Below are 18990 nucleotides of genomic sequence, written 5' to 3'. Positions count from 1 at the left end.
TAAAGCACTTCTGGATGGATGCAAACTGCATTTCGTTGCCCTGTACCTGTGACATGTGCAATGACAATAAAGTTGAATTCTATTCTATTCTATTCTATTCTATCTGTCATTTGTATGACACTTTATCCAAATAAGTGTTTGTGGTCGAGTTTCTTTTTTTCGTTTTCATATTGGGTTTCAATTTTATACTGCAGCTATGCTACTTGTATTGTTGTGCATGGGACAATTAAACCTCTCCAATCTTTAATAAGTGAATGCATAAACATACACTGCCCTCATGACAGCCTTCATCAGGTGTGTGCAGGTTAAAAGCTCAACCCTGACCCCTTATAGAGCAGTACAATATGTCCCCCGATGATGAAATGTGCTTTGTGTGCGTGTAGGCTGTGGTGTTCCACTAATCAATAGTGCTGGTGAACAGAGAGGGGGTGGGCTGTCAAGCTCACACAGGTTTAGGTCCCTGGTGATATGAAGGCTGCAGATTTTTAGAACAAAACATCATCAGGTGTTAGATTATGTCAATGCACACCCACCTTTCTTGAACTCCTCCAGCATGGCATCCAGCTTTGTGTCATGAAACACAAAGTGCACAGGGTGGTTATAGAACTTGGTGATGGTCTTTAGGTTTGTGCAGTCGTCCGGGTCCACGAAGGCCAAGTCCTTCACATACAGGATGTCCACAATGTTGGACCGCTCCTCATCATACACGGGTATGCGCGTATATCCGCTCTCCATGATCTCTGACATAGTGTTGAAGTCCAGCACAGCATCTGCCTGGATCATAAAGCAGTTGGCTAAGGGAGTCATCACATCCTCAACAGTTTTGGTCCTGAGCTCCAGGGCTCCCTGGATCATGTTAAGCTCCTCTTTGACCAGGTCATTATAAGGCTCCGTCACTTTAAGCATCTCCACCAACTTCTCTCTGTTGTACACAGTGCCGATCTCCTGTCCCAGCAGGAAATCCAGCAGCTTGCTGACGGGAAAGGACAGAGGAAAGGTAAGGAACATGAAGAACTTTGTGAGCAGGATCGTGTTGGCTCCCACAGCCAACCCGTGACGCGAGCACAGCGCCTGGGGGACGATCTCCCCAAATATGACAATGCCAATTGTAGAGGCGACCACGGCGCCCAGACCTGACCCGATGAGGTCATCGAGGAGGATGGTGAGGGTGGTGTTCACCAAGACGTTACCCAGGAGAAGCGAGCAGAGGAGATAGTTGCCTTTGCTGCGGATCGGTTCGATTTTCCTCGCATATTTCTTCTCCTTCTCGGTGCCGCAGCTCTGAACGATCCGCAGCTCCATGGGGTCCAGCGCCATGAGCCCCAGGTTCAACCCACTGAACATGCCCGAGAGGACCAGCAGGCACGAGATCATGATGACCTGCAGCCACATGGGTAGCAGCGACTTCTTCTCCTCCACCACCAGCATCCGGCCATCGCTGTCCCCCAGCTGCACCCACCTGCCGTCCGTGCTCAGCGTGCACAGAGCGTATTCTTTCTTCTGGTCGCTTTTGCGCAGCGGCTTAATGTGCACGTTGAGCAGCCCCGACGTGCCCCGGCTGCTCACGTTCATGAAGTTCCCGACGGTGATGTCCTGCGTGAAATCCGCACAAGTTTTATCGACTGCGTCCATCATACCGCTGCCGCCCCGGGCAGCCGCCACCACCGCCCCCTCCTCATCCTCCTCATCCTCCTTCTTGACCTCCGTGAACTGGATCTGAGTCCAGGCGCCCGAGTGAAGCTGGACCCCGTAAAACCGGAGCTGCACGGAGCTCTCCTCGGTCACCTGGATGACACCCTCGTCAGTGGTGCTGGCCGGCTTGTTGCTCCTCTCCAGCCTCATGCCGAGCACCTGACTCCCGCCGCCTCCCCCGCCGCCTCCCCTTCCACCGCTGACACCTGGCCCAGCGGCTGCCACCGACTCTGTCCGGCCGCTCCACAGACAGATAACCACGGTGAGAATGTAACCCTGCTGTCCACTCCATTCTGTCGCCATGTTTGTTTCTCTGCTCGGCGACCTGGGAGCTGACGTCATTTACTCATGTCCAAGCAGCTCCTCCCTCTCCCCCCATTCCCGCTATCTCTCACATATGCTCACTCATACACGGACACACACATTAACACCGCCTGCCGGACAGCGACATGTAGAGCTGATAAACAAAAACACTCACGCTCCTTGGAGGTCACGCACGCTCCTGGTGACGCTTCGCTATCATTTTTCTGCAGCAACACTCACACTCACCCCGCCTTCCCCCCCCCCTAAGTCCCCGGCCACGTTTCTCCCCGTTGGGCTCGGGGCACTGCGGCACACAGCAGGACGGACGCTGCTGCTGCTGCCGTTGCTGGCCACCGATTTCTCATCCAATTGTATCCAAAGCCAGTTGCTATTATGTAAAGGCACATGGCATCTGTGTACACCCCCCTCCCCTCCATCCTCATCCTGCACCAGCCTGCATCCCGCTGGCACCAAGCCCGGCCAGGGATGCTAGATGCAGGGGACATTTACTTATTTATTTCCTGAGAGACAAACTCTGTGGAGCCAGGATATAGCCCGTTTGTATAATGATAATAATTACATAAGCTGTCTGCTTCAGTTCAGTTAAAATGTGGAAAAGCCTAATAATTTCCGAGGTTGACTATTACATTACTGCATCACTGCATTGTCACGGATTTTTTCCCCAGTGCACAGTGTTTAGTGTTTATTAGCCATCTTTATTTATTATTAGATCCTAATATTCGCTAATCAGCTGTTATGTAATAAGCCAATAACGTTAAAAGTCCTTTCCTGTAGCGTCACCCAGTGGCCACACCACTTATCAAAACTGTACTTACCAGGTCTGAGGTAAAATTATTTCTGAGGGGCCGAACGTGCCAAAATTAATACAAATACAGTGGTTATCATATTGTCTTCTCTCTGTGCCATTTTATCTATTTTGGTTATTTTGTCCCTTTATGCGAGTCTTTTTGTGTTTGTTGATATTTTGTATGTATGTTTGTTAATTTTGTATTGCTGATGCCTGGGTCCAGGGAACAACCCTAACTGAACATATTACGAAGCATTCTCATCGATTTCCTCTTTTAAAGTGATGTGCACAGACAGACATTTTTCTCTAATCACAGCATGCGAATTTTAAAACGAATTGAACATTTGTTCCTTTCACATGGTTTGATTTCATGGTGATGTCTATGGCTTATAGACTTCAGACAGTCACTGACGCTTCAGAAAATGAGGGACTATGTAAAAAAAATGTCTGTAATTCCCAAACCGTGTCTAATCTAAAGTATTTGTTAAACAAACAGAATTAAAGCTGAAAGTTTGCAGTCACATACTGATTATTATGGGTTTCTGTAATACCATACTTGCATGTGCTTGAACATAAGGGATACTGTATTAAAAAAACAGTACAAAAGGTTTGTATTTATGAATAAAAATTTCTTTATTAAAATTCTACAATGACAGAGTTTCCAATGATTAAGAAATAAACCAGCATCATTTTACATCATGACGTCATGCTTCTTTAGATTGTGGATCAATTATAATTCTGTACATCTTTAATTTCAAGAGATTATAGTGCAGCAATCAGTAATTATAAAGGCCATTATTATCCAGTTTGAGCAGAGTGGAGGTACAATTATCAAACAAAACTTCAGGATTTGACTTGATAAATAGCCCCAGAAAGTAATTTGACTGTTTTGCCTCTGTGTATGTTTGTAGTACCATGTGCTTTTACCACATACACCAGTCAAATACAGAAACGTCAGTCAGTGGATGGATAGCTCAGGAGCTCTCCCTGTAGGTAGAGGTAGGCCAAGCAGAGCCTACATCAAGATTTGATTTTTTCTGTTAATTCCAAACAATTTTACAGCAATTTTATTGTTCTTTAAGCTTTAATATATAATCCTAAACCAGAAAAACTATTAGTACCTGTGGACTTTATATGCAATTTGCACATAAACTAAGCCTACCCATTACGTTCTGGTTTTATTTTATTTTTTTTTAACTTAGGCTGTTAAACACAACTGAGTCTGTAGCTGAAAAATTAACACTGTCTTTTAAATATAAATTTAAAGAAATACTCGGTTACAATCCATCATTCTCACATGTCTAAAAGATAGAACTGTGATATTGATAAGTTTGTTAATTTAAACAGTCTACATTTATGCCACCTTTCTTTCCTTCAAATAGGCTAAACTTTTTTTAAATGTAGTAGCTCTGTTCCAATCTTACCCACCAAAGTGCCTAAAGTGCACACTTGTAATACTGTATTACTTTACAGTGTGTTTCCTGTAACACGGAAGTTTGTATTACTTAACCTCTTTAACCATATTTCCCCTGGTTAATCCTGGGGTGTTTTGTATCATGAAGGTAGTTAGCTTCTTGTGAGGGTATATTGCCATGGTAAATTGTACTGTTGTTGAGCAGGATATGTTCCAAATTTCCAGCTCTAAGCCTTCATTTGAATTCTATTTTTATATTTATTCTTTACATGCTCTCAAACAGCTAATAACAATACAGGCAGCAGAATAAAACCTAAAACTCTCTTTTAAAAATAATGAAATGTACAAGCTGATAACCAGCTAATAACCAGGTTAGTGGATGAATCCAGATTACAAAAAGACACCCTGGGTATGTTCAACTCTCTTCATAGCACAGGCCACAGGGCCCAGATTACAAAAACAAAACATGTCTACATAAAGACATAGAAACTATGTACAAGATGCAAAACTACCACAATGAGCTGAACACATCTACACAGACAGGATGACTATAAAGAGACAAATATAGCAACAAAAACATGATGTTGGGGGCCTTTTAAAACTTAAAGCCTTTTGTCTCGTATCCATCCCAAACTGACGCACTTATACAAAGCACTTATATTATATTATATTATATTTCACAAAGCACGTATATATTAACATCTTACTAATATATTACCATATTAATTACAGAAATTACTAGAACACAGTAACTCTTTACAAATGTGGTCCTTCAGTGTTAAATGATGAGCTTGTACAGTTAATTGTGGTTCTGGTTTGAAATGCTGTATAAAGTAAAAATTTCTCTTTGTCACTGTTGTTCTGAATGGTTCTTCTTGCAGTGGAAAACAATGGCTACATTACACCGTGGGCAAACCAACCCTGTTGTTTCTGTCAATTTGTTTAAAATTTCCTTCAATAATACCGTATGTACCACTCAATACTAGCTAAAGCTACCACTAAAAGATGCTGAAGTAAACCTTCAGAGGTCTGTGAAAAGCTCTCCAATTAAAGTAACTCATATGTTACATTAACTACAAGCCTTAAGAAGCCAAACACACCTAACAGTTTTAATTATAATGTGTACAGTGTCCTAAATGTATGTGTAAATACATGTTCATATGTTATCTCATTATTAAGGTTTGATTGAGAAATATATATTGATTGATGATTTAGAAATTTTGTTTAACTTTCCTCACAAGTTTAACTCACAGACTACATAAAGATTAATTACATAAAGTTTGTGATCAAAATGGGGCTGAAAACCCCCCCAGATAATTCCCTTGAGAGGGGGTAGATACCAAAAACTGAGCTAAAAATGAATCAGATGTATACAAAAACATCTCCAAATACATGATCATCTTGGTCTGAGTGGTGATGTTGTTAATGACATGTGTTCACAGACTTCTGTTTTTTGTTTTTTTTGCTGATTCAAAGTGACCAGTAAAATCAGCTATCATGGGTTGTTTAGCAGTTAGTCAGGTAAACTCCAAGCTTTAATCATTGGAAAGTTCTATAAAGATAAAGAAAGCTGCAGATTCAGCTGTGACTCCCCCAAATTCAGCCTGGTTTTAAGTAACTTCGTAATAAAATTACAACAAATGTATGCATGTATGTATCATGAATTCATACATACTGAACACAGTGGAAGAAGTGGAGGTAATTTAGCCCCGATGGGATGACATAGCTAACTAGTAACAAAGATCAGAACTGTGTCCTCTCAGCTGTGGATGTCCTCACTGTAGCCTTCCATCACCTCTGCTGTGTGGACATTGCATCTGAACATCTGCCGGTGGAATAACTTCAATCTTGTATCTCACTTTCTTGGACTGAAGGATGCTGTAGCTGTTATCAAAACATAGCACATCTGCACAAAGCAAAGGACACAGTCACTAACAGCTAAGAAAAGCTAGCATCCTGTAAACACAAATACTTTATTGATCCCACAAGGGAAATCACCGCGTTACAGCTACACTTCTAAATCACTCTAAAATCTTTTATACCTGATTTTTAAAATCAAAACAAAATCTATAAATGTGACAGGTTGTGTTTTAATAAGAATTTTGTTGATTCTGAATATGTGAACACCCTATAGCATCCAAAGAAGAGCTTTGGATGCTGGCCGCCTTTTGCTACATTCTCTGTCCAGATGATCCCTCACTGCTTTCACATAAAGGTCATACTGGATTGGCGAGAGCCTTCACTGTATTATGACTGTAAGACACTCACTGTTGTACCTCTGTCCTGATATCGATGACAATTTAAACCAAAATTTCACATCTGGAGTCATCACTACATAACATTTATTGGCACTTGATTTTCAGTCCAGTTTTTATGTAATTTGGTATACCTCAGCTTCTCATCTGTAGTAGGTAATTTTTTTTAGGCCTGTCACATTTTCTTTTGTCCTCCACTTGACAGTTTCCTCACATTTTCTAAGGACCCACTTCATACCATGTTGAGATATGCCACGTTTTTGGCCAATACCTCTTTGGGAATCACCTTGTTAGTGCAAAAGTACTCTTGTATGCCTATTAAACTGTTATCTTTGGTGGTTTGAAAGGCAGTCTGACATTTAGCTAAGGAAAAGGGAATAAATGATACAACAGGCTGCTAGTAACAAGGTACATAAAGTTACAATTTAAAATTGAATTTAAGTTATCTGTTATGTCCCTTGAGTTAGGAGCCTTAAATATGCTTAAATGATTCACATGTCAATTGTTAAAGTGCCTCAACAAACAAGCAAAAAGGATTCCTATATAAACAGTCTTTGACTAGAGTTTGAAAGATCTTCAGAAAGCTGGAGGACTGTTGCTCAAGTCCACTTGAAAATCTGGCCCCTTCGAAGCAAAATGAAAGGAGCAATTTTCATTGTTACAGACTAATTCTGCAGACATTACTGCAAAAGTACCTGTACACACAGCTGTGAGTTACTTACAGACTCCGGGCTCAGGACAGGTGAGGCAGCTGTCTTCAGGGACCAAGTGTGCATTGTAGCGCTCGCTGGGCAGAACTTCCTGCATCTCAGCTATCTTCTGTTGACTGCCCTCTTTAGTCCTCTTGTACACTCCAAACCCAATATCTGCTCCATCACTGGCAAACTGCCACCTGACAAGCAATAATGAATTTATCATGACACACTACAAGTCAGTGATTCAGAGTTCTCAGAACACGGAATAAACCTGCTGTACCTCAGGAGGCAGCTGGCTGCAGGAACATCATACTCCAGCTGGATGACAGAGCCACGGCTGATGGTCACACTTTTGTCATACTGAACCTTCACTGAATCCTGCACATAGTAGGACTTGGGAACTGTACCACCAAAATTGATCTACAACCACAATACACAAAAACACGCATCACTTTAGTCTCCAATTTTAGAGGAGCAGCATTGTATTTAATCAGTCTTTCCCTCTGCTCTCACCATGGTTCTGCAGCGGGGGTCTCCATCAGGGTCAGTCAGGGTTCCTCCATACACCACTGGAAGCTGATCTGGGTCAATATGTTCACGTAGCACTTCTTGCCAGTTACCTGTAAACACAATATTGTAATTTAAAACTTTTTAGTTTAATAAGACTGCTTGTTTTTTTCATGACCTTAGGTTGACATTCATGTAGATAAAAAGAGTAAAATTATAAACTCTAAATAGTAAATATAAGAAAGACTGCATATTGACCATAGGGGTCGGGGGTGCAATGTGTGCCAGGTGGCACAGAAGCCCTGGTGGATCGATCCCCAGCTACCAAGACTAGCAATTGGGACATGAGATGTCAACTCTCTGGTGGGGAAGGAGCCCACCAGAGAGTAGTACCGGCTCATCCTCATGAGATATAGTTGGGCTCACCTCAAAGCACGGCTTGGGCTCTAGAACCCGTCTCCTGGAGCTGGGCTGGACTCTGTGTTAGTCTAGAGTTGCCCTGGGTGAGAGGCATAATTGGGAGGAATGGCCTCCTGGATCCGAACCCAAGCTGTGTTTTATTGTTGGACTTCTGTGCAAACCACAGTTTGTCCATAACAAACACCATGTTTTAACATAAGAGTGTCCATAAGTCCACGTGGCACCAGGAAGCTCTAGGCAGTAGGTCGATGATCGATTTTATAATCGTATCACCAGACCTGCGGCAAAATGTTCTGGACACTTGGGTAAAGAGAAGGGCTCGAGTTGTCAACTGATCACCACCTGATGGTGAGTTGGATCAGGTGGGAGGGAAGGATGCTGGATAGACCTGGCGTGCCTAAACGTATAGGCCCCGATGCATGAGATCTTCAACGCACACCTCCAGCAGAGCTTCAAAAGCATTATGAGTCAGAATGGACCGTGTCCATCGCCGAAGTCGCTGCACTGTGCTGTGGCGGTAATGTGGTTCGTGGTCGTGAAACACCAGACCAGCTCTATATCCTCTCAAGGATACTTGAGGGTGCATGAGAGTTTGCCCAACTAGTCTACATGTGATTTATAGACTTTGAGAAAGCAGTCCCTCGGAATGCCCTGTGAGAGGTGCTTTGGGAGGAGTATGGGGTGTCTGGCACATTGCTATGGGTCATTCCATCCTTATAGAAACATTGCAAGAGCTTGGTCCACATAGCCGGCGATAAGTTGGACTCGTTCCCGGTGGGTGATGGATTCCGCCAGGGCTGCCCTTTGTCACCAATTCTGTTTGTAATTTTTATGGACAGAATTTCTAGACGTAGCCAAGTGATGGAAGGCTTTCACATGGGTGGTCTCAGAATCCCATCTCTGCTTTTTGCAAGTACTTTTTTTTTGCTTTGTTACTTCAGCATGCTATCGTTAGCATCAAGATCAAGTAAAGACTCAGAGAACACTGGGATAAAGAAAAGTTGTCTTACTTCCTAAAACAATGATCTTGCGCCGTGTTTCCTCGCACAGAAAGTGTTTGATCAGGTTGTAGGCCACAGGAAACATTTTGGGTGCTGCAGCAAAAGATAAAAATTATCAACCAAAATTCTGAAACAGAGCGTGGAAATCAAATATGCAGACAAATCGTCTTATGTACCTTTGATGAGAAACACTCTCTTCAAGCCTTCAGGATAGTTGTCTTCAAACATGGTGAGGATCTACATGGCCGGAAGCAGTAATTACACATAGATGTTTCGTGTGTATGAGTGGGTGATTGTTACAAAAGTTGATAACAAACCTCTCCATAGGTCTCAATAGCAGGTTTCCAAATGTGCTTCAATCCAAGTCCTTCACAGTCATAGATTAGAGTGATGGATTCAATGTACTTCCCCAACTGAGAGAGAGACACAGTAACATTAGAAGAGACGAGCAGAGAGGAGCGGAAAGGGAAGAACAGAGAACTCCTGGCTGACCTTTTCAGACTGTTTTTGACATTCCTGCCGTAGCATCTCTGTGTTTTGGATCTTAGTCTTCAGGAAGTCCTGTTTGGTGGCTGACATCAGCAGACCTTTAGGATCCAGAGGGCCAATCACATCGTACCAGACTGGACTTCCCTCACGGTCATAGCCGCACATCCCTCCAGATACATACTTCTCAATCACCTGAGAGATGGATTTATAAAGAAAAAAATGTGACCTTCAAAAACTACAGAGTCTGAAAGACTGCTCATTTAACAAAAGTCCCCTTCATCCTCAGTTCAGACTACTTTTTCACAAATATTAGCTAAAAAGAAAATGCAGTAGGTTACCTCTGGAGGTTTCCAGTCAGATAGGATGGTGTCTACTTTCATGTGTTCCCTAAACACCACATGCTGCAGAAGTGGAAGAGAACAAGGCCAGGTAAGTTAAAGACTAAAGCTTACAAAAAACAGGCAAACACAGAGACACTCCATATCTATTATTCTAGAAATGATTTCATGTTTTGAAATGGAAGAAGCTTTTTTCATGCTTTTCTTTATTTTCTGTTTCATATATACAGTATATACTGTTACAATGGTTGGCTGCTTATATTAAATATGTCCAGAATTTCAGACAAAGAGTCCAGTAAGTAATCTCTGTGAGCCCAATGCTCTGCCCTCAGACTGTTCTAAACATTCTGCTTTCACGTAGTTTTTCCACTCTTGGATTTGTTTGATGTCAGTGAGAGCAGATATCACTAATATTTAAGCTGTGAATCCTGAAAAGATATATAGCTGGAAATACGTGCACTAGGTTCCCTAAAACTATAGGCATAAAGTCTGATCCATTTATTCCATGATTTACTTTACTATATATTGTCCTATATTACGTTGTCCTTGAACATGAAGAGTCACTAAGTAAATTCCTTAGAAAGAGGGCCACAAATCAAACACTGGATTCATCTTTAACATTGCGCTGTGTTATATAAACTCGTCATATGCGTTTTATGTAATATCTAAAAAGTAAATACAATTTTAATGGATTTAATAAATTTAGTACAGAGATTTGAAAAGCAGCACCAGGTAGAAATACGTGTTAGGTGTTAGTTGGGTACTTGAAGAGCAAACAGGCTCTCACTGTCTGAACAACACAGAGCTTACCTTCCTGATCATGGTTTCAGCTTTGTGAACATTGAAGCTACGGGCTGGAAAAAAGAAAAGAAAGAAAACCCACATTAGACACATATACAATCAAACTGACAACGCCATTTCTGTAACACTAAAATGACAGATTATTGTGAGACACTATGAGAAGACACCATCTTCTGGGAAAATAAAATACCTATTTTAACTAAGAACTAAGAAAATACATTTCTTCCTTTATAGTTTTGTTTTTTCTTTTTTTTAAAAATTTGGTTTGTGGTTGCTAGTTTATTACTTTTTAAATGGAAAAATATAGGACACCTGAAAAGAAATCTTTCTTTCTTCCCCCTCCCCTTCTTTCTCAAACATCTCAACAAATCACCACCAAAAGAGAAAGAAAAAAATGTTTCCAAAAAGAATCCTTAAAAAGTTAGCCATGATACTATCCAAGCAATATTGAACATTTTAATACAAATAATTAGCCCTTTAAGTAGATTGATCATAAATGCATACAGAAGAGGAAAGTAAACTTAAAAGACCATCAACAATATCTGATGATCATAAAACAGAAACCTTATGACGCTTTTTTTTTTTTTTTTACTCAAAGAGACTGGCCAAGGTTAACACTCAGTGCAAATATTGAACTGCAGACCCCGTTTATCTGAGTCCCTCTGAACTATGGACCATTAAACAGCTGAATGAACAGACAGGGCCCTGCATTATTGATCAGAGTATAAATCACCTAAGTCACTGATTCAAAATGCTGTAACAGTATCTCCAACCAAGAAAACACTGTTTCTGAGCGTTTGTGCTCTCTGTACAGAAAGATCTGAAATAGTCAGAGCTGACTATTGCTACAAAATTAAAAAGTGTCTTCTTTCATACATTTTACCCTATTATTAGCTTCAACAGGGAAATTATGTAATTGGTGTTGTGTGTCTTTTAGTTAGTTTCTTTGTCAGATTATTTTAAAAACTATAATAAAAAAGGTTTGAATAAAAATGTGACTTTTGGGCCCAATCCTAATCAAGAAATTCACCAAAGATTTATTTACTATTTTTGAAATACATATCAAACTGAAATAAGCAAAATTGTGAGACATTTTCTTGAGGTTGTCAAGAACATATCACAGGCTTTCAGATCCAGATGTTCTCCTCAATCCAGGATATCAATTCATGCATGGTGTGGAGTGAGGGAATTTAGACCATGATGGTAATATGCAGTGTCAGACTGCTCTTGTTGTAGAACTGTTGGAGCTTCGTCCAGTACCCATGCACACATGCACAATGGGTGCTGTAGTTGGTGAAAGGTGAAAACAACAAACAAACATTCTAATCTGTGTCTAACTTTCTAAACCAGATCACCCAGACTGTAATCTGTCCTTCACTCGAACCATACCTTAAACTAATCAGTCAAACTCTAATGTATTGTCTAATGTGTTCTTTCACATGGTAGCATCATGGAGTGAATGCACTGACCAGCTGACATGATACTTTTACTGCAGTTTACAATTTGACAAAACTAAAGCCAGTGTCAAGTCTCAAAATGATTCAAAATGAAGGGACTGCTTTTGTCTTGTAATTAGTTACTCTCATCATTTAATGATGCTTCATAAAGATTTAGAACTCAGTTTGACTTTTGTGTTGTTAAATACAGGAAGACAAAAAGTATCACAGTCGTTTTTAAAAATCACGAGGACAACTTAATTAAATTGTAGCTCAGCTGAAACAGTAGTAGTCAGTGCTTTGAAGCTTACTCTTGATCAAGCTTGGAGACCAAGACCAAGTCTGGTTTTGTACAGCAGAAAACAAACATTTACACTGAGAATGGCACTGACTCCAGGTTCAAACTCTTTAAACTGTCAGAAAAAAGTGATAGGTAAGAAATCAATGATTAACTGAAAGACGACTAAGGCTTTCATAAATAACCTGATTAAAAAAAACAAAGGGCATTGTTGTTACAACACTGCGTTTTAGTAGAGTGTTATGCCATATATGCCACTTTATATCTCACATAAAAATAGTATATCACAACTTTTTTGGAAGGTAAGCTTATCTAACTAAATGCTAAAACATTACATAAGACAACAGGTCACATGTAAAGATGGCAGCCAGTAGGTCATTAGCCTAGCGGAAAAGGAGGCAACAGATGGCATGACTCAGTTCACAGGTCACAGGTTTCATATACAAAAAATAATAATAAATGTTTCCCTGAATGCATCATAATGCACCATCCTGCTCTGGTTCAAGTATGAAAATATATGGTGACATAATATAATATTCTCAATCACCTGAGAGATGGATTTATTTATAATATAAGGTTTTGAAGCAGACACAACAGATGCAAGTAGTCAAAAGCAGGAAAGTTAATTACTGATTTCTTGTCTTTACATCATCAAATACCAACTAAAACACAGGATATTTGAGAAAACTGAGCACCAGAAAACTCAAGCTGACATTTTTCACTGTCACCAGCTTGGTGTTTAAACTCAGTCATGATTAGAGTTGAGTGGATCTTACTGAGAAACTGAGGGACACTGCAAGCCCAATGGTCAGTTTCACGGTGCTTTATCCTCCCTTTGAACTGAAAGTAAACATCATGATGTGTTCAGTAAGCCTTGAAATTAGCCACTGAAACCATAAACTGTTCAACAAACTGTTTACCGAGGTCACAGATCACAAGAGTTGATGGGTCAATAGCTTAGACTTCTTTAAGTCTGACTCAGTAATGGCTCACTGCTGGCCATTAGAAAGAGTCCAAGTTTATCCATGGCCATATTTTATATAGAGCATGTAGTCTGTCTGTGCTAAGAAGCTGGAGGAGAAACAGTGAGACAGAGTGCAACAGTGAGCAGTGAGTTTTTACCAGCTTTTATCAGTACAAGAAATTTAAAATGCAGTTCTGTTAAAAACACAAGAGTCTTTGGGACAACATGTTTCATGTCTGTTTTTCTGGGCAGTTTTTCCCTCTGGAGCTGCATGGAATGGAGGGTAAATAAAAGAGTGACATTTGTAGCTACAACATGTAAATGCACTTTTAATACATGTTTTCCATCAGATTACAGGAAATAAAACATTTCAGTCTTTGATATAGACTGAACCCATGCTTCCAACATGTATGTTAAAAAGTTTTTTTGCTTTTTGTCTGTCTTGTTTTGCTTTTTGGGTAGTTTATACCCATTGGGGGTATATGAGCAGGTTTAAATATCTTTTATTACACGTGCCATGCAGTTAATCCTGATTTAACTACAAATCAGACAATATGCTACATCTATCAGCTCTTTAATCTAAACATTAGTAGGCAAAAGAACATAAGCTGTCCTTGCCTGCTTGCTGCACTGTAAGCTTTCCTTTTTTATTTCCCAAAAATGTCAGATTAAGATGAATCAGATGGGAAACATCTGAGCACTTGTTCAACAACAAAAGAATTCCCTCTGTAAAGGGAGAAGAATGGACCAAAGAATGGAAAGTCAGTTAATGGAGCCAGAAAACGTTGTTTTTTAAAACAAAACAAAACAATGTTTTCTTTCTGTATATCAGCTCTTCCTGCAGCTGCTCTGCTTGTATGAAAAGAATAGATGGGAATACAAATTGTCACCATTCATTAAACCTTAATAACTGGAAACACAAGCTAGCATAATAAAACTGAAGTTACTTCTAATTTCTGATTTATTACACTGTACATAATCAGTTGCAATAACTGAATTTACTCGAGTACTGTATGAGGTAGGTATATTTCCACATTTAAATTATGTTTACTTCGTTTACTCCACTTCCTTTACATAAAATCTTTAATTATTTTTTGTATGTTACTAAACTTCCTTCCAAGTATAAGCCCATGTGAAAATACTATGTTTCTTTATCTCCAGCCAGGTTTGATTTCTTTTTAGGTCTCACTGGACCCTTAAACACAGCATCAGATAGAATGCAATTCCAATGCTATTCAGAGAAAGGGAGGCCTTCTCCCTCATTCTAAGCTCACATGTTTAATGCATTACCCAATGACTTTTACTTCACTGGCAGTGGAAATTAACAAGAAGACTGATTTAAAACCACCTTATTAAAAGTCTGGAGTCCTTACAACACACTCCAGATTCAGATCGTTTAGTAAAATGACACAATAAACTTACTACGTAAAACGTTTTGCCCCTCTTGTTGTGTTAGATGCATGAAATTTAATATAATGTAGTATTCCCTCCAAACAAAAAAGAAAATAAAAACTCAAATTTGTAGGCAATAATAGATAATCAACATTCATGCATAGGTTATATTTATGAGATCAGTCCCTTGAAAGAAGTATTCTGCCGATACTGAACCCTCCAGCTCTGGTATGCCTACACTCTTGCACTGAAACTGGATTTAGTTTCATGTTAGGAACAGGTTTGTTTGTTTATTCCTATTCAACTGCTTTAAATATCAAAGTTTACCAGAGACTGAAGGTAGCCTCAGGCATTATAAGGCTGCCAGTATACTTGTAGAGTATACTGGCAGTCTTGAAAAGTTCGTGGTATATCACAAGCTTTCATTCTGTGCAAAAATATCCCGTTACTGAAATCTTCTAATTTATAGCATTATTAGTTATTTAGCCTTTATATGAGAGTATTTAATAGCTTTTATGCCAGTTAGCTGCCACAAGTACAGATACAGGAAATCTTTAATATGTCACCCAATAGTCTTTCCAATACAACGTGTCTGCGTAGCAGAGAATCATCTGTTTGCTCACTGTTACAGCAGAGAACAGACGCAAACACACTGCTCTGGCCTCTGTTACGCTGGGCCATCTGATATGTGCAGTTTATATTCATTAAGCTGTTTGAAATCAGATTTTTCCTTTGTTGATTTTTGAAACATTTTACTTTGTTATTTAATAAATAATTTCATATTTGCATCCAACTTCATCCTTATTTTATTTGAGTCGATTTATTTTGGTTTACGTTTAGTTTTTAACTTTTATTGACCCTCATACTTTTCCACTTATTTTGTTATATGTTTGTTGTGTTTCACTCAACGTAAAGTATCTTATCTTTCTTATCTTAAGATAGTTACAGCTTCTCAACACACCTGAACAGTGAGAATGCACACTTCATATCAGGGTTGGAGTCTGATAAGTAATTGGACTGACAAAGTCATTCTTGTAGTAGGGCAGAAGAATAAAGTAAGTGGCAATATTTAAGCACTTTCATTGAAATATTTGTAAATACACAGAACACTAACATATATGAAATATGTGTCAATGTAAAACAGATTCACTAAACATATGGCAGCCTCTTTAAAAGAGAGACTGGCATACATTTAGTGTACTGAATCGAGGATCTCTCCTTTCCACGTGATTTTTTGTTGTTAATCGTCACTCATCTTTTCCAGCTGGTTCTGTTTTTTACATTCTTCTTTAGTCACTTGAGACTTGGGTGACTGTTGCCATAAATAGGTGGTTTCCGTGTGTGTTGTACATAAATGCAAGTCTCACCTCTGAGCCAGCGCAGGAGGTGGTGATCATGCTGCGCAGGCAAGCTTGGAAGGATGTCCTGAATCCTCTCCCGAAACTGGAAGTGAGAGAACCAGAGAGAAGACAAAGTTATTTTATTATTTAAGGAACAGTTTTACATTTGCAGAATTAGACTTGGCCGCTTTATTGCAAAGTAAGAGAGGTTTGATACCACTCTCATGTCTGTACAGAACAATGTGCAGTCACAGGCAATCAAATATATGTTGATCATACAAATATATGAAACTACAACCAGGAGATGCCTAGCTTATAATAAAGACTGTTAATGGCCCAAAAACTACTAACTTGGCCTTAGTTCAAGCTACAAAAGGATTTTTTTTTTTAATTTGTAGATTCAGTTGATTCAAAAAGAGAATAGTTAAACTTTCCTCTAGGCTTAACCCACCACCCTAAATTTATGTTACAAGACAAGACATTAACATAAAGTGGTGTGTTTCGTTGTGTGGAAAAAAGGATACATCCCAGTAAACTCACAGCATAACATCAACCAATTTTGATGAGACCAAAGACCAATCTCAATGAGTGACTGCATATGACACTACCACAGATACAACAATTTGATAGATAAGAACAATTAAACCATTCAACTGAACATATATATGCATAATGTTAATTGTATATGTCTTACCTCGGCTAAAATCTCAGCCTGCTTTGGGCTCAGGTCTCCTATTCGTCCACTCATCTCTGTGATCTTGTGTGTTTAATGGAAGCAGCCTATGTGAATGAACAGCACTTGGGGAAAATTGAGATAGAATGGTAAAAAGGCCACACACCCTCACGCACACACCGACCCACCCCTACACAGAGATCTGCCCACACACTACACACTCCCCCCCCCACACACACACAAGTAGGTGGACTTTCATCTTTTAGCTCAAAGATCTGTTTATATTTTGTCACCTTGTGAAACCTGATTACAGGTGAGGCATTCAAAAAGGCTCACATTACTGCACAATGAGCAACCCCCAAATAATCCTGTCACTTAATTATACAGGGCATGCCCATTTATCAGTGTAATCCTTTTAATGTTGCTACTTTGATTTGCTTCATACACTGCTGGGTAGCTTGTACATTTCCCCCAGGGATCAATAAAATTTGATAATACACCATAATGTTTTTAATGATAATCATTAAAAACTATACCAACTTAATTAAAGTAATGCAATAAAAGTAACAGAGATAAAATGCTTTATTTCTATAGCTACCTTCAAGCAAAAGTGCAAAAAACCCCACCAGTTTCAGTCAAGTGCAGACTGAATGCACTTTTATTCTATTAACCAAGTCTGCCTTTTTTGTTGTTGTTATTTGCTATGTGTTATGTCACCGGACAGTATTGTCTCATTTATACTGTGTAGTTTTATGTGATCTATAAATGTAATTTGGGAGTTTTGCTAAAATGCTTTTGATTTTTGTTGACCATCACATTGTGCTCAATAGACTGAGATACTGGGTGTACAGGGGTTTGGCTTTTGCAGTGGTTTTATTTGTCTGAATGACCCTTTTCTGTGGCTGCTTCTAAGTAAAGCTCCTCTTCCACTTCTCCTCCCTATGGTGTACTTTAAGAACCTTAAAGGTTGAGGCCTTAAAGGTCTCTGTTATATCTGAATCTCTTCAGCTGATACTTGCTTGTTTGTTCTCAACTGAATGAAGAGAAAACAGAAGTCATTGTTTTTTTTCCCCATATCAGATTTGTGGGCAGGGATGGCATGACTAATAGGGAGAGTCAGGTGGATACCTGATAAACTAGTTCACTTTCACCTCTCTTTTGGGCCAGTTCAGTAAGGCCCGTAAGTGCAACTCTTCTAAGTGCTCACTTATCACACCATTGCTAATTAAGTTACACCAAATCCCCATTAACTTTGGAGTTGACTTTAATATTGGGGCTTTGATATACATCGCCAGCATATGATCAGGGCCTGCTAGCTGTGCAGCATACAACAGTGGCAAGTCTGTGGGCCTGACTCTGTGAAGAAAGTGGAAACTCCAGTTAAATATTTTTTATTTTATTTTTTTTTTTTTTACTTTCAGAAAGATAACAGGAAGGTTGGGTTTTGTTTTTTCATAAAATTTCTTTTATTCTTTAAATACACAGGCTATTCAGAAACTGGTTAAGATGCAGACCGCAGGGTCCTCAAAAAGTAAAGCTGGTCTTATGAATAAATGGATGATTTACAAAAACATACGTCAAATCAATCAATACTTCTCATTTTCACACAGTGGAAGGTTGTTTTAACGACCCGAGAGAGAAAGAGATTTTAATAATTTGCCTCCCAAAATATTTCTCAAAGTGGACATGTTCTCGTAGCAAAATCCAAAGCTGTTAGGGCTTTGGATTGTGGAAGGAGAACATGTCCATTTTTGTAATGGAGGGGAAAAAAGGTGGACTGTGTAAAAATCAATAAGTTTTACATAAACCACTGCCGGACGTTTCAGAGATGTTTGCACAGCAGTATAAACGGTACAATTTCCCCTCATACCCGCTTTCTACATCAGAATCAAAACTCACATTTTTCCTTTTTCAAACTACTCAATAACAACAACAACAACAACAATAATAATAATGATAATAATAATAATGATAATAATAATAATAATAATAATGGTGGTAATAGTAATAATAACAACTTTAGATAATCCACCATAAAGAACAAAAGCGGTTTTAGGTGGAAAAGAGTAAGTCTTTGTGAGCTCCTGATTAAAGTGCGGTTGGTGTTTAGTAAAGGACCTTAAATACAGATTCAATATAAATACAGATTCAGACTCCGCTTACT

The 18990-nt window shown here is 39.3% G+C and overlaps 2 protein-coding genes across 2 annotated transcripts in view; both read right to left on the bottom strand.

Annotated features, from left to right (window-relative positions):
- The window catches only part of LOC116333632 (metal transporter CNNM4-like), a 40234-nt gene extending 37989 nt beyond the window's left edge, over positions 1-2245 (bottom strand). Inside the window, exon 1 of the mRNA XM_039614138.1 lies at positions 534-2245. Within this exon, the coding sequence (XP_039470072.1) occupies positions 534-2034 (1501 nt within the window). The 5' untranslated portion in view covers positions 2035-2245. The remainder of the gene's footprint in view (positions 1-533) is intronic.
- A 1166-nt stretch (positions 2246-3411) lies between these two features.
- Positions 3412-16990, bottom strand: LOC116333630 (SEC14-like protein 2). The gene is made up of 12 exons (XM_031756866.2): positions 16848-16990; positions 16181-16256; positions 10733-10776; positions 9923-9985; positions 9588-9776; positions 9413-9508; positions 9272-9332; positions 9105-9188; positions 7681-7787; positions 7448-7587; positions 7195-7364; positions 3412-6123 (listed from the first exon to the last, which is right to left on the bottom strand). Exons 1-12 carry the CDS (start codon positions 16899-16901, stop codon positions 5993-5995), a joined length of 1215 nt encoding a protein of 404 aa, XP_031612726.1. The 5' UTR covers positions 16902-16990; the 3' UTR covers positions 3412-5992.
- Between the last annotated feature and the right edge of the window lie 2000 nt (positions 16991-18990).

Source organism: Oreochromis aureus, linkage group 7 (genome assembly GCF_013358895.1).
Source record: "Oreochromis aureus strain Israel breed Guangdong linkage group 7, ZZ_aureus, whole genome shotgun sequence".
Classification (NCBI taxonomy): Eukaryota; Metazoa; Chordata; class Actinopteri; order Cichliformes; family Cichlidae; genus Oreochromis; species Oreochromis aureus.
This window is presented reverse-complemented; position numbering and strand designations above follow the sequence as displayed.